The sequence below is a fragment of the Macaca nemestrina genome, chromosome 6 (genome assembly GCF_043159975.1).
Source record: "Macaca nemestrina isolate mMacNem1 chromosome 6, mMacNem.hap1, whole genome shotgun sequence".
NCBI lineage: Eukaryota > Metazoa > Chordata > Mammalia > Primates > Cercopithecidae > Macaca > Macaca nemestrina.
Window position 1 is genome coordinate 180919707 of NC_092130.1, and position 26993 is coordinate 180946699.

The window sequence follows — 26993 nt, forward strand, 5'->3', positions numbered from 1 at the left end:
CATCTGATTTTCCGTGAGGGACCCCAGCTCCTTTCGAGACAGAAAAACAGCTCCCTTGCTCCCCTCCTGGCCTCGAGTCAGATTTGTTTGTTTGTTTGTTTGTTTGAGACGGAGTCTCACTCTGTCACTCAGGCTGGAGTGCAGTGGCTTGATCTCACCTCACTGCAAACCTCTGCTTCCCAGGTTCACGCTATTCTCCTGCCTCAGCCTCCCTAGTAGCTGGGACTACAGGTGCCTGCCACCACACCTAGCTAATTTTTGTATTTTTAGTAGAGACAGAGTTTCACCATGTTGGCCAGGCTGGTCTCGATCTCCTCACCTGGTGATCCACCTGCCTCGGCCTCCCAAAGTGCTGGGATTACAGGCGTGAGTCCCTGCGCCTGACCGGGTGGGATTTTTTATCGTACCTTTTCCTGGGTGAGTTACCCTTCCAGGGCTTGGTATCTGACGAGGCCTCAACCCCATTCTCGGCCTGGAAGTCTGGAGTCATCCACCTGGGGCTGACTGGGCAGCACTCCAAGCGAACCACTCCCACGTCAGGAAGGGCATTTCCAGAACAAGCTGTGTCCTGAGTGCACCGGGAAGACGTTGACTGGGAGTGGATGAATGGGATGGCGCTGCTGGGGCAGGGGACCTAGCGGAGTGCCCGAGCCAGAGGAGACCAGGCTGCTGTCCGGGCGCCGCGGCTCCCTTAGACCAGAACACCCCCGACACTGAGCGGCCTCACCCCGAGACCCCGAACCCAGGCTGGAAGAAACACTGCCCTGGACAAAGCTGGAGTGTGGAGATCTTTATCTGGTAAGAGTTCAGTGATAGGACAAACCCGATTTTAGACATTTGTCAAACCTTGAAGACAACAAACATTTACAAAGGGAAGAGAGCCTAGCACTTAACAGACTGGAGGGTTATTCTGGTTTCATTTACCTGATGGAAGCCCAGATAGTCCACGATCGTTGCTGACGCATAAAATATCGTCCCTTCTGCACTCACGACCAGAGCAAAGCCATTAAGAGACTAGAAGAAAAAACAAAAAAAAATCAAATTGGCTCACCCAAAATGAAAAAGTGCAAGCATCATTTGCTTAAATTTTCAACAATATTCTTCTGTTTTGTAGTCCATATTCATAACCTCTAGAAATGCCCACTTTTTGTTTATTTATTACCATTTTGTCACAGGCTCCAAGTTAACAGGCAACATGAGAAGGCAGCCATGGTTTACACGGCCCCTTTTTTTTTTTTTTTTTTTGAGACGGAGTCTCGCTCTGTCGCCCAGGCTGGAGTGCAGTGGCGTGATCTCAGCTCACTGCAAGCTCCGCCTCCCGGGTTCACGCCATTCTCCTGCCTCAGCCTCCCGAGTAGCTGGGACTACAGGCGCCCACAACCGCGCCCGGCTAATTTTTTGTATTTTTTAGTAGAGACGGGGTTTCACCGTGGTCTCGATCTCCTGACCTTGTGATCCACCCGCCTCGGCCTCCCAAAGTGCTGGGATTACAGGCGTGAGCCACCGCGCCTGGCCTCCCTTTTCTAATAAATATAAAATTATGTGTTATAAAATATGCACCTTGTCTTGGCGCGACAGTGAGACTTGGTACCTAAGACAAGGCAGGAGCTCTCCGTTTTCCTCTGCAGACGTTTCCGCCCATGTACCTCCTTCCACACACTGTCTGGAATACTCTTTGCTTTTCTAAGGATTTTTATTATGAAAAATGTTGAACTCCATCGACCAGCCTGGCTAACATGGTGAAACCCCGTCTCTACTAAAAGTACAAAAATTAGCCGGGTGTGGTGGTGCACACCTGTAATCCCAGCTACTTGGAAGGCTGAGGCAGGAGAATTGCTTGAACCCGGGAGGTGGAGGTTGCAGTGAGCCGAGGTCACACCACTGCCCTACAGCCTGCGCAATGGAGTGAGACTCTGTCTCAAAAAAAGAGAGAGAGAAAAATATTGAACTCCATCAGTGTTTTTCTGCATCTACTGAAACAATCACAATTTTTATTTTGTGTGTGATTGACAGATTTTCTGATGGTGCATCATTCTTGTACTTTATGAGGTAAGCTTCTTTAATCATGACTTTTTAATATGCTCTTGGAATTGATTAATCTCACTTAGGGGTTATCCATCTATGTTTAAACTTGGCCTGTAGTTTCTCTGCGTATTTTGCACACGGTATACACAACCATCAAGACATGAGTCACTCCTGCCCCTTTCCTTCCATTCTCTGGACCCACTTAAGATGAGGGTGATGTGCTTCTGGAAGGCCTGGTCCACCTCACTCTGAAGACCCTCTAGTGTGGGCACATTTTGCGGAGATGGTAGATGAAACGGGGCAGATTTTAACACCACGTTGATTTATTTATTGTTAGTGTATGCAAGTTCTTTATTTTTTCTTACATTGACTATGGCATCTTAAAATACTTTCTAGAAATTCATTTCATTTTGATGTTAAATTCAGCCGTGTATGTTATTCACAATATTTGTATGATTATTACATCTTAGTTACAGCCGTAACTATTGTGGGATTTTGGAGGGAGCAGATGGAGAAGGCAAGGATGTGGCTGTGCTGTGCTTGATGTGACGTTTTCCTTTATTTGAGAAGCGAGCCGCGCAGCCCCACCCTGCAGCAGCTTCCCGGGGCCGTCACTGGTGAGGATGCAGGAAAGACGGTGGCCTCTGAGCCGCAGGATCTGTCCACGGCAGCAACGGCCGCTGGCACTGAGCAAGCACAGGCTACCAGGTGGAATGTCTCGCCCAGTCTCACATCCTGCGTGAGGCAGGGGTGAGGGGGCAGAGTCACCTGGACACGGCTTTCATAAATGTTTCCATCTGTGTCTTTAAAACACAGACATTCGGAGACTCCCATGATGTTTGTGGCTATCAGCCGTATATTATACACTAATTTCCTCAAATCTGGACCATGTTGGGTACTTTTATTTTCCTTTCTTTTTCTGAAATCTTTGCCAATTTGAAAACAGATATATTATTTTTGAAAAGAGATAAATTATTTTACCGTTATAGTTTTCATTTCTTTGATTACTAATGAGATTGAAACACATTTCCTACATTCACTGGTAACTTGTATTTCTTCTTTGGTAAACTGCCCTATGTATGTCATGTGCTAATTTTTCTATTAGGGTTTATAAATATCAATTTCTAAGAGCTTTTGAAATACCGGTATTGAAGACTCCCAGGCAGCCAAGGATAATGGCAGTTACCTAAATCCAAATTCCCCCCGCACATTCCACAAAATGATGGAGAATGGTAAGAACAAGTGCGGCTACACAGACCCAAAATTGCATCATAATGAGGACACAGGAAGTGTAACAAACTTCCAATTGTACACAAGCAAAAGAGTCAGCATCAAATCCCAGTGAGCTTAAAATGACTGTTTCAAAAGTATGAAGTCCCTCCTCAAGAAACTAGAGAGAGAAGAGTCAGTTAAATCTAAGGTAAGGAAAAGGAAAGAAAAAATAAAGGTAAGAGTCAAAAATCCATGAAAATGGCTTAGAACAGTCAAATAATAGAGACCATTAACAGAGCCAAAACTCGAATTTTTGAAAATTTTGAAAAGATTAATAAAACGGATAATCTGCTAGCAAGACTCACCAAGAAAAAAAAGAAATCACTGACACCAGGAGTTTAAAAGTACATCACTACAGGTCCTACAAATATTAAAAGGATAGTAGGAAAATACTAAAAATGATAGTTAACACATTAAACAATTTAAGTGAAACAGGAAACACTCCTTGAAATATGCAAATTAACAAAAGTGATATAAGAAGAACTAGAAAATCTAAATAACCTAATATCTATTAAATAAATTGAATTTCTAATCAAAACTTTCCCACAAAGAAAACTCCAGGCCCCAATCAAAAAACATAAAATACCTAGGAATAAATCTAACAAAAGATGTGCAAGGCTGGTATACTGAAAACAATGCAACATCACTGAGAAAATACCTGAATAAACTAAGAGATATACAGTGTTCCTGGACTGAAAGGCTCAATGTAGTTAGGATTGTCCTGTCTCCCTAAATTGATCTGTAGATATAATGCAATCCCAATCATAATTTTAAAGGTTTTTTTTTTTTTCTTTTTATAGAAAGTGACAAGCTGATTCTCAAATTTTTATGGCTGGGCGTGGTGGCTCATGCTTGTAATCCCAGCACCTTGGGCGGCCAAGGTGAGAGAACTGCTTGAGCCCAGCAGTTCAAGACCAGCCTGGGCAGCATAGTGAGACCCCATCTCTACAAAAGACAAACAACAAAAACTTTAAAAACTAGCTGGGCATGGTGGTGCACACCGGTAGTCCCAGCTACTTGGGAGGCTGAGGTGGGAGGATTGCTTGAGCCTGGGAAATCGAGGTTGCAGTGAGTTGAGATCACGCCACTGCACTCCAGCCTGGGTGACAGAGTGAGACTCTGTCTCTACAATAATAAAATAATAAAATAGTTATGGAATTGCAAAAGAACTAGCCTTGCTAAAGAAATCCTGTTAAGCCGGGCGCGGTGGCACAAGCCTGTAATCCCAGCACTTTGGGAGGCTGAGGCGGGTGGATCACGAGGTCAGGAGATCGAGACTATCCTGGCTAACATGGTGAAACCCCGTCTCTACTAAAAATACAAAAAAAAACTAGCCGGGCGTGGTGGCGGGCGCCTGTAGTCCCAGCTACTTGGGAGGCTGAGGCGGGAGAATGGCGTGAACCCGGGAGGCGGAGCTTGCAGTGAGCCGAGATCACGCCACTGCACTCCAGCCTGGGAGACACAGCGAGACTCCATCTCAAAAAAAAAAAAAAAAAAAAAAAAAGAAATCCTGTTAAAAAAAAGAACAAAATTGTAGAAATTATTTTGACTTCATGGCTTCCTATAAAGCTCTGGTCAGCAGGACAAGGTCAGGCTAGACAAGCTGACCCTCAGCCAAGGCACTAGGTCAGTCAGTGGGGAAGGAAGGTCTGAAACAGCGTGGCTGGGACAGCTGGAGATTCGTATGGAAAAATGAACCCCGACTCCTATCTCATGCCACACACACAAAATTAACTCAAGACCTATGACAGACACAAACACAAAGCCCAGAACCACAAAGCTTCCAGAAGAAACCCAGGAAATGCCCTCACGAGTTTGAGGTCGGTGGATCTAGGTAGGATACAAAAACCCTAACCCGTAAAGAAAAAACTTGATAAATTGGGCTTTATTTTAAAATGCCCGTAAAAAATGAAGAGATAAGCCACAGAGAAAAAATATGCACAGCACATTGATAAAGGACTTTATCCAGAATCTATAAGAACTGCTACAAATCAACAATTTAAAAAAAAAATTTTAAACAATGGGACAAATGTTTGCACAGATACTTTACCAAAGAGATAGAGTAACACCCATCATACACATGAAAATACACTCGGCATCCTTAGCCACCAGGGACGTGCAAGTTAAAACCTCATCGAGATGCTGCTCCACACTCCAGGGTGGCCACTGTCAGAAAGACTGACAGCACGGAATACTGAAGGGCGAGAGTGTGACTGGTGGGAATGTAAAATGCTACAGTCACTTTGGAAAACTGTCCTGCTGTTTCTCATAAAGGCAAGTGCACATCTGCCCTACAACCCAGGAGTTCCAGCCTTAGTATTTCATCAAGGGAAATGGGCACGTTCACAAAAAGCCTGGAACAAGGATGTTCACAGTGGCCTTGATCATAATAATCAAAAGCTAGAAATAAAGCTGGTTTATTTCTAGCAACTATCAAATGGATAATGGATAATGGATAAATGAATTGCAGAATAATTATAAAATGGAATACTGTTACACAATTAAAAAATTTTTAAACCTACTGATTATGCAAAAACATTAATGAATTGCAAAAAAACGTTAAACAAAAATCAGATGCAAAAGTTCATTAACTTAAGAGTCTATTTATATGACACCTAAGAACAGGCCAAACTAATCTACAGTAATAAATATCAGAAAGTGGTTCCCTGGGTGTGGCAGAGGGCAAGTGATTGAATAAAAGTGGGAGAAAGACCTATATACAAATACATTTGAAAACCTAAAGTATATATTTCCCTAGGAAAACATAATTTATAAAAATTGACTCCATTAGAGATAGCAAGCTTAAAAGATCAACTCCTGTAGAAGGAATAGAGAAAGTTATCAAGGGATTACCCCCACAAAAATGCACCTGGCCCAGATGGTTGTAACATGGAATTCCACCAAATCTTCAAAGATCAGATAATTTCAATGCCCCGTAAATGGTTCCAGAGCACAGAAAGTGAAGGAAAATTTCTAGTCCTTTTAAGAAGTGTAACATTGACACTTAACTCTGATATGGAGAGTAAATTAAAAAAGAAAATGACACACCAATATCACCTTTGAATATTGATGCAAATGAGCTAAACAAAATATTAAGAAATAGACTCCAGTTTCACATTAGGAAAATAATGCACCAATAACCAAGCAGATATAATCCAAGGATGAAAAGTTGGTTCAGTATTAGGAAGTCCATTAACGTAATAGACCATATTTACAGATCTGAGGGGAAAAATGATTATCTCCATATATGGTGAAAAAGCCCTCAATGAAATTCAACAATTATTCCTGAAAAAAAAGAAAAAGGCTCGAGAAAATAGAATTACTGAATACCTTCTTCACAGGTAACAGGTGTGTGTGTGCACCTCATTCCTAAGGCAGCGACTTCATAGGGAGATACTCCAGGTGTTTCCAGTAAGATCAAGGAACAGGGGTTCCCACCACCACCCATACAAGGGGTGCAACTATGGCCCCCAGCATGGCACCCACTGTGGCCTGCCACGTGCTTTTGTAAACCCAGCCTCACTGGAACACAGCCATACCCACGTGTTTATTCACTGTCTATGGATACTTTTGTACGACAACCGCAAAGTGGGGTGCCAAGGGTGGAGACAGCCCAGCCCAAAACGCCTAAAATATTCGCCATGTGGGCCTTTAAAGCAGCAGCCTGCCAACTCCCTCCCACGGCATCGGACATGGTATTGCAGGTATGGATTGATGCAATTCGACATGAAAAGTCAACAGGACGTACAACGATTGGGGAGAAGTGAAACTGTCTCTCTTTGCAGACAACATCATAGTACATCTGGAAAACCCAGGAGAATCCATGATAAAATAACCCAGATAAGGCCGGGCACGGTGGCCCACACCTATAATCCCAGCACTTTGGGAGGCTGAGGCGGGCAGATCACCTGAGGTCGGGAGTTCGAGACCAGCCTGGCCAACATGGAGAAACCCCGTCTCTACTAAAAATACAAAATTAGCCGGGTGTGGAGGCACGTGCCTGTGGTCCCAGCTACTAGGGAGGCTGAGGAGGGAGAATGGCTTGAGCCTGGGAGGTGGAGGTTGCAGTGAGCCGAGATCGTGCCACTGCGCTCCAGCCTGGGCAACAAGAGTGAAACTCTGTCTCAAAAAAATAAAATAAAATAAAATAACCCCAATAAAATAATTCAGTACAAAATTAACATACAGATATCCATAACCTTTACAAACTAGAAAACGGCCAGATTAGGATACACAATCGTAGATAAAGCCCCATTTACAAAAACATCAAAGAAGCTAAAGTACTTATAAATAAACTTAAGACGTGTGCAAAACCTGTATGAAGAAAACTTCAGAACATCTCCAGAGGCACAAAAAATTACATGCGAACAAATGGGAAGACACACCTCAATCTTGCATAATTATATTTGAACAAATGGGAAGACACACCTCAATCTTGCATAATTATATTTGAACAAATGGGAAGACACACCTCAGTGCACAAGATGAGTCAACATCCTACAGACGCCTGTTCCTCCTGAGTGAATCTATCAATATGCTGTAATACTAATTAATAAACATAGCATCAAACTGATTACGCAGCTGGTAGGTTTATACCAAATATGAAAATAAATATGCAACAATAGCTACAAAAGCACAGGAAGAAAAAAAAGCCAGAAGACAGCAGCATCTTATTCAACATCTAAGAAATACTGTCAGTCCTCTATAATTAAATCATGGAGCATGAACAGACACATCAATCAATGGACTAGAATGGGACGTCCAGAAACGGGTCCAAGCAGAAATGGAAATTTGATGCCTGAAAAAGGTGTCACCTCAAATCACTGGGACAGAGATAAGCTTTTCAATAACTGGTGCCTATATTAAGAAACATTATTATTGCCTGTTTAATCAGGATCATCTACAAGCTGCCACTCTCCTCCTTTAGTATATTAATTTGCTAAGTTAATTTTATGGGTATTTCCCAACATCGGAGTCTCACCTTACTCCTCGACCACTGTAACTGCAGCGGCCCGTGCTTTTATAACACAGATGGGAGTCAGTTGCTATTATTTTATCTGGAATTGTTTTGTGCAGTTTCACAGGGGAGAAGAGGCTGCGTTTCTCCTTTGAGCTGCCTGCATCGTATTTTTGCACCAGCGTTTTCCTAACCTCTCAGAATTAACTGAACAGCTTTCCATCCCTTTCTAGGCTCTTGAATGGCTTAACCAGCTTGAGTATTTTCTGTTTCTTAATGTTTTCCTGAAATACGCTTCTAAAAACAAGTGGACCAGACACCTGATCCCCCTTTATTTTGAGACAACTTTCCATTCTTCCTTACCAGTGCAATTATGATTCTGTTCAGAGTAGTTCACTCACACAAAAATGTGCCTCCCAGCCTCCCACGTGGGGTGATTTAGCCCATGAGGTAGGGGCTGGGGATTGGGGATGCTCTTTCTCCTGACATGGGGCGATCCTGGTCTGGTCCCTTCGTATTCCTGCAAGAAATGCAGACAAAAGGCAGCTCACAGAGCCATTGGCTGGAAGGAAGCGGGGCTGGGGACAGCAGAAGGGGCCCGAGTGCCCAGCAACACCGTGGGCCCCTGGCCCAAGCCCAGCTGTGGCAGGTTCCCATCCACACTGCAAGAGGCTTCTTCTGGGCAACACCTTTCCTTTCCTGTCTTCTCCCTAGGTTTTTTTCCCCAGTTAATTTTGTTGTAGAATTTCTACCTTCTTCAGGTGGCTGTAGAGCGTTTCACACATCTGTGTCTATCTTGTTGGCTGTCACAGGTGTGGGAAGGTTGAACCACTATCCAGGGTCCAGTTCAAACCAGAGGCTGCGTGTTCTTCCCCAGATGCCATCACACCACGCCTGATTCAGGAGGAAAGCCACACCAGAAGGATGCAGCCTCAGACCTAGAGGCTTGCTGGGCTGCAAAGCCACGTTTTTCAATCAGTAAAGTCTCCAAAAAGAAAAGTCACAGGTGCCGTGAAAATACAAAATAAACACTTGTCAAAGATCAACTCAACAGTGGGTGAGGGGAGCAGTAAGATGTTATGACCGACGGAGAGAGCGGAGGAGCTGGTGGTCGCAGGCGGCGGGACAAGGCTGCTGGAAAGTCAGGTGCTGGCGACCCGAAGGCCCTCTCTCCCACCGACCTGAAGGGTGTGCCGCCCGCTTGGTTCTGGATACAGAGGTGCAGGTGCCAGGTGATGACTTCACAATGGGATTTGAACTCTGTGTTGAGCGTCTGAACAAGAAACCCAAGTCTCACAAAGCACCTCCCACTCGGAGGAAGACGTCAGGAAGCCCCTGCCCAGCTGTCACAACAAAACAGCGGGCAACACCGCAGGCTGCTCCACGATGACAAAATAGGCCAACACTTTATATGGTTTGGCGTCAGACAAGAAGCCCGTCGTTACCAGTCACCCTGAACTCCACCATGTTTCTAGAGAGGGAAATTGACCCCACAGGACATCTGCATCCATGGGAGCCTCTAAGGAGCTACCACAAACTGCGGTATTTGTACATTTTCATTCCCGTGCAGCTCCGAGGAAGAAGGTTGGTTCCATACTAACGTCTTTGGGTCACGAGCAGAAAGTCTGGTGAATCTGCCTGGACCCGTTTGGGGCTATTTACAAGCTCTCGGTTTGCCCAGATTTCCCCGAGGGGCTCTCTTCTCAGACCTGCTGCATTTCTCTGGGGGAGGCGGCTATGGAACACTTGAGACTTAGCTGTTTATGTCACTGAATAAAGGATCCAATGTGTCCACGGGAAGATCCACAGAAAGGAAATCACTGTTTTCCTCCCAGTAACTGGATTAATCAGCCCGACATGAAATGGACCCTGCAGGGGGTGTGAAGACAGCCTCATGCCAGCCTCCCCGAAACGGACTGAGCCCGCTACTCGAAGGCACGGAGGAGGAATGGCAGGTGGTGCCTGCCGGCAGATTAGCAAGCTGGATAATCATCTCACCATGTCCTGTGCTGCCTCGGATTTTCACCTAAAAACATGACACCTTCTCATCCAGCCTCCCGCCAGCTGGAAGAAATCTTTCTTGGAGGATTTTTGGGGACTTTAGTTTTAGCTCATGTGACCAGGCTGGGACCCCCAAGGCGTCAGACATCCTTGTCCCTCGTATTACTGACCCAACCAAGAGAGTGAATTTTTATGACAGTTTTTTCCAAACTGTAAAAAAGTTTTAAAATTATAATAAAATATACATAACATAAAAATGATCATTTTAGTACCAATCGCCTGCCCCGCACAGGATGGCTGCTCTTTTTCTAAAGAGGTTAACGCTACAAACCGTAAAGTCTGAAAATAGTTGTGTTAGATGTTTTGGTAAACACAGTGTGCAAAAGACAGCACCCCACAGTGGTCCCCTATTGCTTCTGCCCCAAGACTCTCCTTCCTAAATCATGCAAAAGCCTTTAGTACCACTGAAGACACCCAGAGTGAAGGAAAAAAGAAAAAAAAGAGTGAAACAGCTTTTAGTAACACTGGAAGAAAAATTAATCAGCGAATTATTCAAGTATTTGATGAGAAGGGTAATGATTTGGGAACATGCATGGAGCAGATGTGATTAGACTCATGGATGAGCGAGAGCTGCGACGGGTTCAAAGGAGCCTGCAGAAGACAGCTCACGACAGGAATGCAGACTCACCAGGAACGGCGGAGGCTGAGTGAGATGGAGAACGGTAACCCCAAAACTGGACCAGCCCTGACAAAGGAACTGACTGTTTCTTCAAATGCTGGACAACATGATTTGGACGCAAAGACTAAACAGATTCAGCCATGGATTAATAAAAACACCAAGTTTGAATAACTATAAAGAAAGGAGAAAATGTAGATGAGTCAGAAAACAAAGTGGAGGGCCGGGCGCAGTGGCTCACGCCTGTAATCCCAGCACTTTGGGAGGCCGAGATGGGCGGATCACAAGGTCAGGAGATGGAGACCATCCTGACTAACACGGTGAAACCCCGTCTCTACTAAAAATACAAAAATTAGCTGGGCGAGGTGGCGGGCGCCTGTAGTCCCAGCCACACGGGAGGCTGAGGCATGAGAATGGCGTGAACCCAGGAGGCAGAGCTTGCAGTGAGTGGAGATCGCGCCACTGCACTCCAGCCTGGGCGACAGAGCGAGACTCCGTCTCAAAAAAAAAAAAAAAAGAAAAAGAAAAAAAAGAAAATAAAGTGGAGGAGATATTTCATCCAATACCCCAGACTGTGCCTAGGAGATACTTCATCCAACACCCCGGACCGCGCCTGGGGGATATTTCATCAAATACTCCAGACTGTGCCTGGAATAGCTCCATTCTCATCTAGACCACGAGCTGTTCAAGGAGGAAAAGTTTTAATGTGCGTTCTTCGTCCTTTGAGCAAAAAGGAAGAGAAGGCGTATCAAGAAACTCAAGAGACTCAGGAAAGAGACACTTTGAACAAAGACCATGGAAATGATAAGGAATCCAATGTTCTGCATCAGTAATTTTAATAAAGACAAATATGCTTCTGAAAGTAAAAAAAAAAAAAATACAATTTTAACCATTTTTAAGTGGTTAAGTGGTACTTTTTTCTTTTCTTTTCTTTTCTTTTCTTTTTTTTGAGGCAGAGTCTTATTCTGTCACCCAGGCTAGAGTGCAGTGGTGCGATCTCGGCTCATTGCAACCTCCCCCTCCTGGGTTCAAGCAATTCTCCTGCCTCAGCTTCCCGAGTAGCTGGGATTACAGGTTTGCACTCGCCACCACACCCAGCTAATTTTTGCATTTTTAGTAGTGACAGGGTTTCGCCATGTTGGCCAGGCTGGTCTCGAACTCCCGACCTCAGGTGATCCACCTGCCTTGGCCTCCCACAGTGCTGGGATTCCAGGCGTCAGCCCTCGTGCCTGACCTAAGTGGTTAAATTTCAATCCTTTTGAGCTCAGTGGCCTTAAGCACATTCACATCGTTGTGCAACCATCATGACCATCCACCTTCAGAACACTCCCACCCTCCCAAACCGAAACTGTCCGCATTAAACACGTGCCCCCACTCCCCTCCCCAGCCCCGTGCGTCCCACCCGCTTTCTGCCTCTGTGAATTTGCCTCCACTGCGGACCTCATCTGAGCTGAATCAAGCAGGCTTTGACTTTGTTTCACTCCGCAGGGTCCTCTAGGTGGATCCAAGCCACAGCGCCTGTCCATTTCCTTCCTTCCTTTTTCAGCCCCCTCCCGACCCCACCCCCCGCCCCTGGTAACCATCAACTGTTTCTATGAGTTCCACTTTTTCAGATTCCACATATGAATGAGATCACGCAGAACTGTCTGTCCATGACTTACTTCACTCAGCGCCATGTCCTCCAGGCTCATCCGTGGTTTGCAAATACCAGGATTCCCTCCTTTTTCTGGTAAAATAGTATTCCACGGTGTAGACACAGAACATTTTCTTTACCTGTGCATTCACTGGTGGACGTGCACGCTGTCTCCACGTCCTGGCCACTGCGGCCACTGCTTCGACAAGCACGGGAGCAAGGGAGTCTCTGATTCTGATTTCAGCTCCTTTGGGTAAATGTTCAGCAGAGGCACTGCTGGGTCACACGGAAGTTCCATTTTTAATTTTTTGAGGAAGCTCCATGCAGCCTTCCATCGCTCTACACTAATTTACATTCCCGCCAGCAGTGCACGAGTCCCCTTCTCTCCACACCCTCGCCAACGACTGCCTTCATCTTTTTGAAACAGCCATCCTGATGGTGCAAGATGGGCTCGCTGACGGTTTCCATTTGCACTTCCCCGTGCCTGGTGATGCCGAGCACCTTTCCACGTACAAGCCGGCCATTCTGTGTCTCCTTTGGAGAAGCATCTATCAGGTCCTTTGCCTGGTTTTTAATCGGGTTGTTTTCTTACTCTTGAGTTGGCTGCATTCCTTATGTATTTGGGGTCTGTCCCGCCTGTCAGACGTATGGTTGGCAAATGCGTCCTCCCATTCCGTAGGCTGCCTCTTCATTCTGTGGATGGTTTCCTTTGCTGGACAGAAGTTTTTCAGTTTGGTGTGGTCCTGTCTGTGTAGTTCTCTTTTACTGCCCCACCGTTTTTAAGGCTGAATACTGCCCTCTGTAGGTAGATACCGTATCGTGCCCACCCGCCCACCTGTCAGCGGAGGCTTGGTTGCCGCCTTGCTTTGGCTGGGAACACTGCTGCTGCGGCTGCACTTCCAGAAGGAAGATATCTAAGGCTGAAATCACTTCACGACACTTCGCTCTTCCCTGCAATCCCCAGCTGGGATAAAAGGTGACTCAGAGGCTGTGGTGAGGGTTAAATCACACTCTGTGTCCCGCAGAGCTGGCATCCTGTGGAACGATGGTGCCAGGCACACTTGACCTGCATTTTGCCACCACACCTGCCTGTGCTGGGTTCACAGCTTCACCTTGGAACTCCTAGAGTTCTTGTCCTGCCTGGAGATGACCGTGGGGAGTATCCACGAGGGCCCAGGATCATCCCTGCCTGTGCTCAGCAAGATACGGGCCCTGGGCTGGTGCCAATGGAGGTCACGGACTTTGTGGCCACGGAGGGACCACAGGCCAATCCCACCCCCTTCCCATGTGGTGATGCAGACACCGGGCAACCCAGAAAGCCTGGCCCAGAGCCGGCACCCATGGCGTCGACGCCCTTCTGTATGGCGGCTCCCATCTTAGGGGTCAGCAGCTGTGTCCGGAACTGGGGGACCCAAACCACCACTGTGCCTCAGGCTGGCACCTGCCCCTCAGACCCCTGCAGCCCCTCCCTCCCCTGGGATTTAGGCAGAGACAGGGTGAGATGACGTGGGGTGCACCAAGGGGTCATTAGAAAACAGGTGAGAACATGAAGCAGCCGTGGTCGTGTGGCCTGGGGGGTGTCTGCTGAAAGGCATCGGAGTTGCCATCAGCCGCCTGCTCTGAGCCGGGCAGTGGTGACACTGAGGGGCCTCGCTCCGGCCTGCACAGGCTGGGGGGGGTGCACAGGGCCTCGGGTCCTCCGCCCCCAGCCCTCCTGGCACTGCCGGGAAGGGTCTGTGCCCGCCAGCTCCTGCTACAGCTTTTCCCAATTCAGCGGTTGCCACATACTGATGATGTCCTACTAATAATAGTTCAAAGACCAAAGACATTTTCAAGGCTTGAGTATATAAAATGTCTTCTTGAAAAAGATTTTATGAGATTAGTCACAACCAAAAGCAACCTTAATTTTAACTCACAAGGCAGAATTTTTTTTAAAGACCATAAAATGCTGTTTGCTGTGTCATATGGATTCAATATCAGATTGACTTCTGGTCCAGCACTGTCACGCCAAATACTTTTACACATGTGGGCCCATCTTTCAAATATGCATCTCGAGAGTCTGTTTGTTTTCTCTTCCTCTGCCTTTCTAATCCTACAAAAGTTTTTTTTTTTTTTAACATGGTCCATGGAAAATGAGATCACTTTTCCAAATGGAAAAAAGGATTTGGCTCTAAGGTTAAGGCTGCACTTTTTTTAAGGGGAAAAAGATCACATCTATGTCCTGTTACTGAACGTCAGGAAACGGCACACCTGCCACTTCGCAAGAACAACGGGGCAGGTGAGGCCGGGGCAGGTGAGGCCAGAGCCTGAGGACGGGGCAGGTGAGGCTGGAGCCTGAGGCCGGGGCAGGTGAGGCTGCAGCCTGAGGCCGGGGCAGGTGAGGCCGGGGCAGGTGAGGCCGGGGCAGGTGAGGCCGGAGCCGTGCTCTTCCCCAGGCACCACAGGGAACGGGACAAATGTTCTGAGAAAGCCGGGACTTCCTCTGTCAAACCCTTTAAATATCCTGATCTCTTACAGTTCCAGGGCAGAAAAAAATAGCCAGCAAGTACTTCAAAGATTATTTTTGTCAAGGTCACGGCAGAGGGAAAATGAGGGAAAAGGAACAACCCTCCACAGCCCCCTGGCTGCCCCTCCTTGGAGTAAAGGGAAGTTGGGAGCATTGTGCTCCCCTGAGAGCCGTTGCCACGGTTACGGAGCCACAACACGGCGGCTAGTCACGCGAGCGGGCACCGGGCGGGCGTCGGGGCAGCTGGCCCGGCCTCCTGGAGCCAGATCACTCGCAGGGGCCGCTCCATGGGGCTTGCGTGCGTGCGAGGCAGCGCTCTGGCTTGGGGAGCTGAATAACTGGCTGTTTATAGATCCCACAAACAGTAAACGCAGCCTTGACTCTTCCACCAAGCAGCTCCAGCGTTTGAAAACAGTTCTTGAGAATGCAGCTGGTGGTTGGCCGGATGGCCACAGAGCGGGAGGCCGACTGAAGCCCCAGGGCCCTGGGAGAGCAGGCAGACGGCGGCCCCCGGGCAGTCCCTCCTGACGCCCACCGCAGCCCCGGCCCACCGCAGCCCCGCTCGATTAACCCAGTGTCCTGGGCCCCCTTCTGCCTGAGAGAGACCAGCCTGTGTCGACGCTGCCTCCGCCCTCGCCTTTGCTGTGGGCCCTTAGCCAGTTAATTCACCTCTCTGGGCCTTGGTTTCCTCCTGTGGAAGACGGAACGGCGACAGTGAGCGTCTGTGAGGGCGCGGTGAGCAGCAGCACCAGGCACCCTCCAGTGATCAGGGCAGCACCCGCTGTCACTGTGACTGGAGGGCAAACGGCTGTGCTGGTCAGGCAATCTGATGTCTAAAGTTGATGTCATTTTCTAGAGAACAAAACTTAGGTTTTTAAAACTGGGATCTGCTTTCTGAATGCAAACACCCGAGTGTGAAACTTACCTCACCAGAAGCAGAGTCACAACTCATAAACAAACGCAGCTGACGTTTCCACAGTGAATCTCCCTGCGGAAGCTCCAGGCCCATCCTGCCGGGGTCCTGGTGGTCGGGGAGCCATCCCTGCTGATCCCTAAGCCTGGGACCCTGCGCCCTGGGTGTGTCCTGCGCCACCAGCCCTGGCCTCGGAGACCTTGGGGCCAGAGCTGGCCTGGGCCGTCCCTCTGCACCCGCGGCTCCACACCCAGGAGAGCCCGAGGGGGCTCCGTGCTGACCTGGCTGCCTCAGAGCAGACAAGGAAGGTGGCTTGGGGATAAGAACCACCTGGTAGGAAACCAATAGTAAGACAGCTGCCGTGAGGCCAAGAGGTGGGCATTGAGCGGGAGCTGCGGCTGCTTGGTCCTCGGGAGGAACGAGGTATGCCACGGTGGTGCTGAGCAGGCTGGCGGTGGGGTTCGGGAGGAACGAGGTACGCCACGGTGGTGCTGAGCAGGCTGGCGGGGGGGTTCGGGGTGCACCAGTGACCTCGGGTGGGGAAAATCCACCCAGAACAGACTGGGGCGGCTGCTGAAGCCAGGGCCATACACAGACCCACAGTTCACTGAGGGCCACTCACAGCCTCCGGAGCCTGCAGGACCCAGGCCTGGGGGCAGAAGGCCCTACAAGCCCCAGCCCTTCTCACACGAGCCCATCCGTGACGACGGCACTGCCTCCTCCTAGTGTCGGCAGCTTAAAGCGGAGTCACAGCCAAGCGGGTGCAACCCTGCTAACAGCGCATGGCACCTGAAACCCGGGCTGGCACAAACACTCCCTCCACCAGGGAGGCCCAGGACCCTCACCCGTGCTGAAGTCGCCCACTGGGCAGAGCCTGGGATGCAAAGGTCCAAGCCCAGCTGAGCCGAGGGCAGAGCAGGGGCCAAGTGAACACCACTGAATAGAGCTCTGTGTACCTGGCTCAGTGACCACAGATGGTCAGGGGCTAACTGGACAGTCAGGGGCTAACGCGGACGGTTGGGGCTAACGCAGATGGTCAGGGGCTAACGTGGACGGTCAGGGGCTAAGGTGGACAGTCAGGGGTAAATGGTGGAGAGTCCTGGGGATGTAAAACTCACAGAGAGCCCGATGTGTGTCCCGGACACCTGCAGCGGCCTCCGAGGGGGGCGAGGAGCCGGGCACTCTGACCCCGCTGTGCAAGGGTCCCCAGCCTCCCAGAACTGGCCTGGGCTGTGGATGGGTGGGAGAGGCGGGTTGCGGTCGGGGAGAGGGTGGGCAGGTGGGTGCAAGGGGAGCTGGGCTATCCTCCCACTGTGCCCACTCTCAGGCCAGCTGCAGGGCCGGCACACCTCCTCCCTAGTGAAGCCTCTGGCTATGCCTTTGTTTATTAAATACGTCTCATGAACTCCTGAAACGAAAGCCACTTCCAAGGAGTTTCGGAACATCAGGCCCAGCAGCGACAACAGACGGTAAAACGTGGATTTCTCTTAGCAGAAAGGCCGAAGCAGCAGCAGAAAATGCCAGGCCAGGAGATGAGGCCGAGTGTGTTCTGTGGGGCTTGTGGGACAGTGCCCAGAACAGAGCCAGGAGCAGGCTCAGGCGTCAGGGAGCTCTCTCCACAGTGGCCGGCAGGTGCCAGGATGAGACTGGGGCCACCCACCTCAGTACCCCCAGACACGCAGACCCCGGCCATGGCATGCGGGCTCGGTTCTCCACCCCCATCACTTCTAAAGTCAGGGACAGAGGTGGGTGTGGGATGCCCCCTCCCAGCCTGCTGTCCCTGCACGGCCGTCCTCTCCAGCCCCCATGCCTCCCCTGAGGACGAGGGTGCCAGGCCCAGAGGCGGGGCAGGAGGGCATACCCTGCATTTGTCCCGGCCAGGACAGGCCCAAGGCCCGGGGCCCCTCTGTCTGGGTTGCCGCCTTGTCATGGGGGCTGGGACTCCCCAGGGCCCCGGTGCCCCATCCCTCTCTTACCCTCCTGGACTGGTTTCCCCTGTACCCCGGCTTTGTGCTCCCAGAGCCCTCTGAGTTGTGGTCCTGTGTTACCATCTGGTGTTTCATACCTTCGCTTCTGGCCTGAGTTTCTGGATGACCCATGGCCTCCTAATCTTCATACCGGGGCCCCTTAGAGCCAGGCAGCATCACTGCGTGGAGGAAGCTGGAGGAAAGGGGACCCTCATCCCTTTTGCTTCACCTCCTGTCCCCCTCACTCAATCCTCTCCCAAAGTGTCCCTCACAGGAACGTGTGCGCAGCCCTCGCCAGAAGGGCTTCTAGGCCTTTCTTTAGGACAGCAGCCTGCGGCGGACGAGCATCACCCCACTTGTTAAATTTCAAATGCTGGACACTTTGGTTCCTGGGGACTTCTCAGGAATTTGCGGATGCTTCTCCAGAAACCACACCAGAGCAGCAGCGCGGCCCGGTGACCGTCTGCCGAGCGGCTGGGGGCTTCCAGACACGCAAGGCTGTTCTCACAGCTGTTTTTGTGAGGCCCTGCTCGGCTGCCACTGGGCACAGGGCAGGGTGGAAGCCGGAGCAGGCGCCTCTGATGACCTGGCCTGCAGTGGCCTCTGGGAAGCCGCTCGTCCAGCCCCAGAGCTGAGAAGCTCCGTTTCAGGGAACCGGTGAGATTCCCCTGCTCTGGGCTGGTGAGTCAGCTGCCCTTCCTGTTTACCACCTCGTCCTCTCCTGGGACTTTTTTATTCCCCTAATTTTCGGACCCTGCTCAGCCTGGTGTTCGGCCAACTGCATCCCACCACCAGAGCGCGTGTCTCCCAGGCCGCTGCTGCCTGCATTCCACACCAGTGTCTTTCAGGGAACGGGGATGCAGGGCAGCCAGTGTCGGCCACCTGGCAGGAGGGGGACTTGAGGACAGGATCCCAGAAAAGCCAAGGGAATCCCAGGAGTCTTGGGCTATCTGGGGTTAGGGTGTGGAGGAGATTGGGAGCCACAGCCCAGGGCGGGGCTTGGGGGTCTCAGTCAAAACACAGGTGGGAGAAATCACTTTCCTGTTCTGCCTCTGCCCTCCCAAGATGCCTTGGGACAGCCCTGCTCGGGGGGGGGGTGACAGCAGGACGCTGAGGCAGGGCCCTGAGGGGCAAGATCTGGAGACTCGAGAGGTGGACACAGTCGCACTGCCTGCTCCAGCACCCACCCTCCTCCTCTTGTGCAAACCTCCAGGCTGGGGAGGACTCGGGGCAAAAGTGCTCCCCACCACAGCGCTCCCTTCAGAGGTAAACTCCTCACCCAGGAGCCAGCCCTGCCCGCCTGCCCTCCCCTCTGCCCTCCACGCAACCAGGGCCAGCCCTGCCCGGCCCCACACAGGCCCAATCGGAGCCTGTGCCCACAGGGACCGGAGCGCAGGAGCCACAGCCAGGAAAGTGGAGCCAAGCAACGGGCAAAGACAAGAGGGTTCCAGCACACAGGGAGGAAAGGAGATACCCCGGGGCAGAGAAAAGCATGCCAGCAGAAATGAGGCTGAGCACAAAGCTGCAGCCTGGAGGCTCCCTGCAGGGCCTCCCTCCTGCCACCCAGACGGAGCCAGCAAGAAACCCAGAGCCGGGAGGGTGGCTGCAGAAGGACCCTGCCTGGATAACCGCAGGTCCAGAAGATAAAACCAAGAATGGAGAGGGACCACACCAGTACAGCAACAGACACAGAACGTCCAGAACCGGATGTGAGAGACCTCGGCTGGGAAGAGCTCACAGAGCCCCCAGCAGGAAAACCAGAGGACACGTCGCCGCAAAACTCTCGACCACCAGAAAGAAAACAGGCCGGGCGCAGCGGCTCACGCCTGGCATCCCAGCACTTTGGAAGGTGGATCACTTAAGGTCAGGAGTTGGAGACCAGCCTGGCCAACAGGGTGAAACCCCATCTCTACCAAAAATACAAAAATTAGCCGGGCGTGGTGGTGCACGCACCTATAATCCCAGCTACTTGGGAGGCAGGAGAATCACTTGAACTCGGGAGGCAGACCTTGCAGTGAGCCAAGATCGCGCCACTGCACTCCAGCCTGGGCAACAGAGTGAGACTCCGTCTCAAAATAAATAAATAATAAATAAATAAATAAACAAACAAACCATTGCAACAGCTCCCAGGAGAGCAAGAAAAGAGCAGATCCAGACCCACCAGGCTCAGCAGCAAGGCCACGTGGCCCTGCAGACTCCAGGACAGGCTTCAGCCTGGAGCTCTTCGCGCAGCCTGCTACCGTCCACGCACGAAGACACAGCAGCATTCTCCCACTCGCGAGGGCGTCCAGAAGGTTTCACGGTGAGGCCCACAGCGGACCACTGTAGGAACTTGGGAGGAGGAACGATCGGTTAGTGAGTGACGTGATCGGGTGCCCCAGGCTGCAGGGGACACCTAACATTAGGTGCAAAGACAAGAATCTGTGACATCGGGATTAAGTTTCAGACACAGTTAACGTGCTACCAATGCGGGGAGGGCTGCAGGACGTGTCTGTGCCAGCACAGGCCCTGCTGCGGGAACATCACGACAGAAGAGCCTGAGAAGTAGCAAATCAACCTGATTCTCATTTCAAAGCTCTCATTTCAAAGGCATCCCCATGAGAACAAAAGCGGAATGTGTACCTTTAGTTCAAGAAAGCTCAATTTGTGTAGGGGGAGAAAAAAAGAAACCAAAGGATGTGCAGTAAATGGAAAATACGAAATAGGATTACAGAAATCAGCTCCTAAAGAATCACAAGAAGTAGGTGGACCCAGTGAAAGAAGATGCTTGGTGTTGGGGGAGATCCCTTGACCCGCCGCCTGCAAGAGACACCAACACCGAGAAGGAAACGCTGAAAATGAAGGGACGGGGGAGACAGTCCAAGCAGCCAGGAACCAAAGCAAGCCTGGGGTAACCACCGTAAGCTCTGACCAAACGAACGCAATGGAGGGAGACAATCCAAGCAGCCAGGAACCAAAGCAAGCCTGAGGTCACCACCGTAAGCTCTGACCAAACGAACGCAATGGGCAAGGAGAGTCGACGTGAACTGTGCCAGGTCTGAAGAGTCACACGGCACGGGAACCTCCACCGAAACCCAGCCGTTGTCCCTACAACCAGCCTCCCACCACATAACTTCCTGCTGCTTTGAGCGGCTGCTTTGAGTCCTTCTCACTGGCGGTTTGGGCATTTTCCTCTGTCTTGCTAAGTCACATGCTTATGTAACGAGTCATTGCCGGGTTTCCCCAGCTTCAGACACCGTCTTTAGGCCTGGCTGTGGACGCCAGTCTGCACCTGCCGTATCTGCACCCACCTCGCCCTGCTCCCGCCTTGCCCTGCTCCCGCCTCGCCCTGAGCCCGCCTCACCCTGCACCCGCCTCGCCCTGCACCCGCCTCGCCCTGCACCCGTGCACGCTCTGGCCCTGCCTCGCCCTGTGCCCATGCACGCTCTGGGCCAGCCTCGCCCTGTGCCCACCTTGCCCTGCGCCCGCCTTGCCCTGTGCCCGTGCACACTCTGGCCCCACCTTCCTAATCTGGCTGTGTCGTGACCGCCTCAGCTCCCCCTGCAGAGCTCCTGTCACCCAGGTGTGCATGGCCTGTGAATCCCCCACTCTGCCTGAGCCACTCTGTGGGCCTAGAGTTGCTGCATCTTTGCTGACTTAGTTTTCCCAGGCGCTCTCTCACTCACACCACTGATGTAGCCCACAAGCCTCTCAGCTGAAAGCACCTTCTCTGCCCTGGTTCCTGTCCATCCAGCCTCTCTGGGGCCTCTCCCGTTCTGTCTGAGGACGTTCTGCCTGGGGTGGTGGGTCCCATCTCTCCCACCGCCTCCTGGAGGGGCTCCCATCCCCACCCCAACCCCTTCTGTGGCCGGTTCTGGTGGAGAAGCCCTCCAGGGGCTTCCCAAGAAACAACCTGAAAGAAGAAAACCTCAGACCACGCCCCTGGGTGTGCGTGAGCTCCAGGTTGGAAGGCGCTTGTGCGTTTCCTCCCGGCCTCCTGCTTCCAGGTCTCTGGATCCTTTCCATGAAACCCGCCCCTCCTCTCTGGGAGCATTTAGGATCTTCTCCTTGTCCCCGAGGATGTGGAATCTCACAGAGATCCCAGCAGGAACTTCCAACCCGGAAACTCATGCCCTCCGCTCTGGGAAGCCAGCTCAGCCTCCCCCTCGATGACTCCCTCACGTCCGATCTTCCTGGAGCTCTGACCCCCGGCGTCTCTCGGGCTCTGCTCATTTTCCTGACTTTATTATTTCCTCCTCTTTTTCCTTTACTCATGGAAAGACCTCTTCAGCTTTAACGTCAAACCCTTCTCTGGGATTGTTAGGGCTTTTGCTCTCATGCTTTTAATTGTTGAGCCATTTTCATGTCTGAATTTCCTTTCTGCAGCGACTGATTTTCATGTGGCCAGTGCTGTGCTTTCACTGGTCTCCAAAGATCCTGATGTCAGCTGTCTTTGTCTTTCTTTTTAAGAGAATTTTTTTATTTTAATGCTTGTGTGTACATAGTAGGTATATATATTTATGCCTGAGACGTTTTGATACAGGCGTGCGACGCATGACAGTCACATCATGGAGAATGGGGTGTCCATCCCACAGCACTTACCCTTTGTGCTACAAGCAATCCAATTACATTCTTCGTTATTTTTAAATGTACGATTAAGTTACCGTTGACTGCAGTCCCCACGTTGTGCCACAGATGCCGGGCCTCTGTCTTTTCTTCATTCCGAGCGTCTCTGTCCTTTCCAGCCTCTGTCTTTTCTTCATTCCGTCCTTCCCTTCCTTCCCCTCCCCTCTGCTCCCCTCCCCTCCTCTCCGCTCCCCTCCCCTCCCCTCCCTTCCCTTTCCTCTCCTTTCCTGCCTCTGCCTCCCTTCCCCTCTCCTTTCCCTGTTTTTTCTTCATTCTGCACGTCTCTATCCTTTCCGGCCTCTGTCTTTTCTTCATTCCACGCATCTCTGTCCTTTCCGGCCTCTGTCTTTTCTTCACTCCATGCATTTCTGCTCCCTCCAGCTCACCTTCTCAGGTTGGCTCACTCCCGTCTTTCATGGTGGCCTCCTTCCTTAAGAACCCAGCAATGCTGGCGCGGGTGCCAGAGTGAGCCTGTGCCGTGTGTCCTGGGGGCCTCCATATCTGTGCCCCGGTCCTTTCTCTGGGCCGTCAGACCCCCAGAAGCCTTGCGGTGGAGGCACCCAGTGCTCTGACGCTGGTCTGGGGGAAGGGCCCAAGCTCAGTGTCCAAGTCGCCCAGCTGCCACCTCTGCAGGGCTGAGGAAGACCCCCTCGAGCTCTTCCACAGAATGGGGGGCCTGGGTGGCTAAGGACTCCTCGCCTGTTCAGCAGCTTCCGAAGCACGTCCAGCTGCGTGCACACGCGGGGACGCCCGCTACGCAGCACGTGGCCCCTCACGTTGAATGTGGCTTGATGCTGGTGTCGCTGATTCACTTTGAGAACGCGATCCGAGTCGCTCAGGCACCGGTGGCCACTGTGCCACTTCCCAGCGATCTCTCTGGTTTTCAGGGCTTTACGTGGACTCACGCCCTGCGGATGCTGCCTGGTTCACAGCCTCTTCCCTTAAAGTTTGTTCCTTCAGCTGCATCTGCTGCAGCCTTGGCTCACTGTCCAGCCCCAGCTCGCCCCTTCCCTCACCCCCGCCTTCGACAACCCCACTGGACCCCCGGGCTCACCTCCACCAGGGCATCGTCAGCACGGCCACCTGACTCACGGGGCGGCTGGTCCCTGCCCCAGACGGTCTGCCTGAGGAGCGAGAATCACGCCCAGACTGTGCCATGTGGCTCATGGGGCGTCTGGCCCAGCAGGGCCCCCAGGACAGCCCCAAGGCCCAGCCAGCCCTCCGTTCAGGTGACAACTGCTTGGGGCCCTTCGCTCTTGGGTCTCCACTTGGCTCCCTCTTCTCTCCTGTGTGAGGCGCTGGCGGAAACCCTCTGCACCTGCTGGTTTTGTCGTGAGCACTGCGTCCTCAGGTGTCTGGCCCAGCCACACTGTCCTCCTGCCAGCTTCCTGTTTCCGTCCGGCCAGCGGGACCTCAGGTCTCTGTGACTGCCACCCAGCCTCTGCCCAGTGGCTTCGAGGTTTGAAACTGAAGTCCCCCGAAATGCTCTTCAGGGCCCAGAGGGGTCACAGCTGAGTCCTCGTCCTGGCCGACGGGAGGATGGTGCCCCTGGCTCTGACACCCCTGCCCCTCGTCACCAAGCGCCATGCCAGGCTGTGTCCCTCCAGTCTGCTCGGCCCCTCAGGGCTGCCTGGCATGAAGCAGCCTCGGCTCAGGGCCACCACGGATGCCCTGGTTTGGAAGAGACCTGCCAGGAGTCAAAACCCCGCTCCTCCAGGCTCCCCCTGAGAGAGAAGCAGCAGTGGGGACCCCGGCTCCGTCCTCATGAGGGTGTGACAGATACAACCTCACAGCACCTCCGTCTCCTCATGCATAAGCAGAGGTAATGGCAGGTCCCCACCCCCCCCGCAGGGTCATCGATGGCTGCGTGAGTCCATGAGCTTCACGGTCTTGAGGCGGCATCAGGCGGAGTAGGGCTGAGCTCTGTGTACAACAGCAGTTCAGGGCTTGGGTTCAGGAGGTGGGGGAAGCCTGAGTTTCTGCCCCAACCCTGAGCTCTTCCAACCTGAGCTTTCCCCTGTCTGGTACGATAGAGCTGTGAGGTAAGCACAGTGGTACTGGGTTGAGTGGTGTCCCCCAAAATTCATTTCCTTCCAAACCCATGAATGTGACCTTCCTGTATTGGGACATAGGACAGCGGCAGACGTCGTGAGCCGAGATGAGGTCACACTGGATTAGGGTGGGCCCTAAATCCAGTATGACTGTTGTCCTTATAAGAGGGAGATTTGCACTCAGACACACTGACGGAGATGCAGAGATTCACAGGAAGAACATTCCAGAAGCGAGGGGGTGTGGAGTACACTCTCCCCAAGAGCCTTCGGTGAGAGCCCTTCCTGCCAACACCTCGCTTGCAGCCCAGTGGCGCTGGTTTTGGCTCCTGGCCTCCAGGCTGTGAAGAATAGCCCCTATTGTTTGAGTCACGTGGTTTGCAGTCATTCATTAAGGCTGCCCCAGGAAGCTGACATGGTGTCACCCAGTTCCGGCAGGTACAGCGTCTGGGCACACAATCACACTGAGAAAACACCAGCGTCCACCACCATCACCACTATGTGTTACCGGTATTACCACTGCTGCTGTCAGAGGCCACAGAAGAGGCTGAGGAGGTCAGGCCCCTAGCCCAGGACCTCCAACAGGGCTTCATCCCTCAGCAGACAGGGTGACAGGCAGGCGGAAGGACGCGCTGCGTGGCTGTTGTGTGACTGCTGTGTGGCTATTGTGTGGCTGCTGTGCCTGCCGTGGCAAGGGTTTGTGTGCACATAAGCACCTGGAGAGAAAATCCATCCCTGTGGATAGAGAACCCCCAAAACGGGGTCCCTGCTGTGCAAGGAGAGAGCAATCCTCGTTCTCGTTATTTTTCCCTCCCTTTCTCTCACCGCTTTACCCTGGCAGCAAGCCTGTTGCACAGAACCACGCAGCAGGAATGGCCGCTACGACCCCATGAGAAACATCGTCTTTCTCATCAGAAGACCAGGAGGAGTCCCCGGGAGGCAGCAGGGTGGGGGACGTAAGCAGAGGAGAGAGCAGGAGACAGGACCCCGCTTCTGTGTACAAACTGACATGCGTCCTGGCTCACCCCAAGCTGCAGGTGTGGAACACACCAGAGACGCAGCGTAAAGCACTTTGGGCTGCACTGACGTGAACCTGTGCCCAAGGCTCCAAGGACTGCTTGTCACGGGCCGACCCACCCAGTGCAGCAGAGGCTTTGACAATCAAACCGATATGGAAACAAGGCTCCCAGAAGGAGAGAGAACCTGCAAGCTGAGCCTCACTACTGGGCTGGCTGTGACTAAGACAAAACAAAAAATAACCCACATTCCCTAGACGGTGCCGCGGGACCCAGAGCCTCAGGGCACAGGTGAAAAGCGTCCGGGATGAAGTCTGGGTTAGTTCCCTGTTACTGCTGTAGTACATTACTGCACACTCATGGCTTCCAACAACACAAACACATTCCCGACAGGCCCGTGGCTGAAGCCTGAAACAATCTCCGTGGGCTAAAGCAAGGAGCCCCACGGCCGTGCTCCTTCTGCAGGCCTGGGGGAACCACCTTGCTGCCTTTCCCAGCTTCGAGAGGCTGCCTGCATGTCACACATTCGCTCAGGGCCAAGGCCAGCTATGCAGCATCACTCTGACCCTTCCGTTGCCACATCTCTTTCTCTGGCCCAGTGAGAAAGGTTCTCTGCTTTTAAGGATTCTTGTGATTACACTGAACCTACTTGGATAATCTCCCCACCTCAGGACCTGCTCGATGACATCTGCATGACCCCTTTTACCACATAAAGTGACATTCACAGGCCCTGGGAATCAGCATGTGAACATCTTTGGGCCCATTATTCTGTCTGTCACACAATCCTAAGGACTGTATATCCTGAGAACCAGAATATGGGACTAATATTGAAGGGAAAAGATGATAAACAGAGAATAACCTCTGAAATGACACAGACAGTATAACGACAGCTAAGGATCTTAAAGAGCCAATATAACCACACTCCATGAGGGAAAGGTAAAGACTCTTGAAATTTCAAAAAAGCTAAAAAGTCCCAGCAGATACACAGACACTGTAAAAGAGAATGAAACAGAAATTTTAGAACTGAGAAATAAAACACATGAAGTAAACATTTTATTGGATGCGTTTAATAGCAAATGGAGGTAACAGAGAAAAAAATCAGTGAAGTTAAAGACGGTTCAACTGAAATTATCTAGTCTGAGAAAGAAAACATTGAAAAAAACGAACACAGTCTCAGAGATCTGTGAGGAAATATTAAAAAGTCTAACATTTTCATCAACTGAGTCTCTGAAATGGAGGGGAAGAAAAAGATGGGTGACATAAAGAATAATTTCCCAAATTTGGTGAAATAAATGAACAGGTTCAAGAAGATCAGCGAACCCTAAACAGGACAATCTCTAATATCTAAGCTCAGATACATCATAATTAAGCATC

The 26993-nt window shown here is 51.4% G+C and overlaps 1 protein-coding gene and 1 pseudogene across 2 annotated transcripts in view; one reads left to right on the forward strand and one right to left on the reverse strand.

The window, feature by feature from the left end:
* LOC105463268 (aryl hydrocarbon receptor repressor) overlaps positions 1-26993 on the reverse strand; it is an 89425-nt gene that overhangs the window by 23026 nt on the left and 39406 nt on the right. Inside the window, exons 1-2 of one of the 2 annotated variants that reach the window (XM_071099170.1) lie at positions 9007-11552; positions 925-1014 (exon numbers count right to left, since the gene is read on the reverse strand). In XM_071099170.1, the coding sequence (XP_070955271.1) occupies positions 925-1014; positions 9007-9039 (123 nt within the window). In that variant the 5' untranslated portion in view covers positions 9040-11552. Of the gene's footprint in view, positions 1-924; positions 1015-9006; positions 11553-26993 lie in introns of those variants that run through there. The other variant, XM_071099168.1, reaches the window with a different exon arrangement.
* On the forward strand, positions 10549-11764 carry LOC105463269 (translation initiation factor IF-3, mitochondrial-like; annotated as a pseudogene).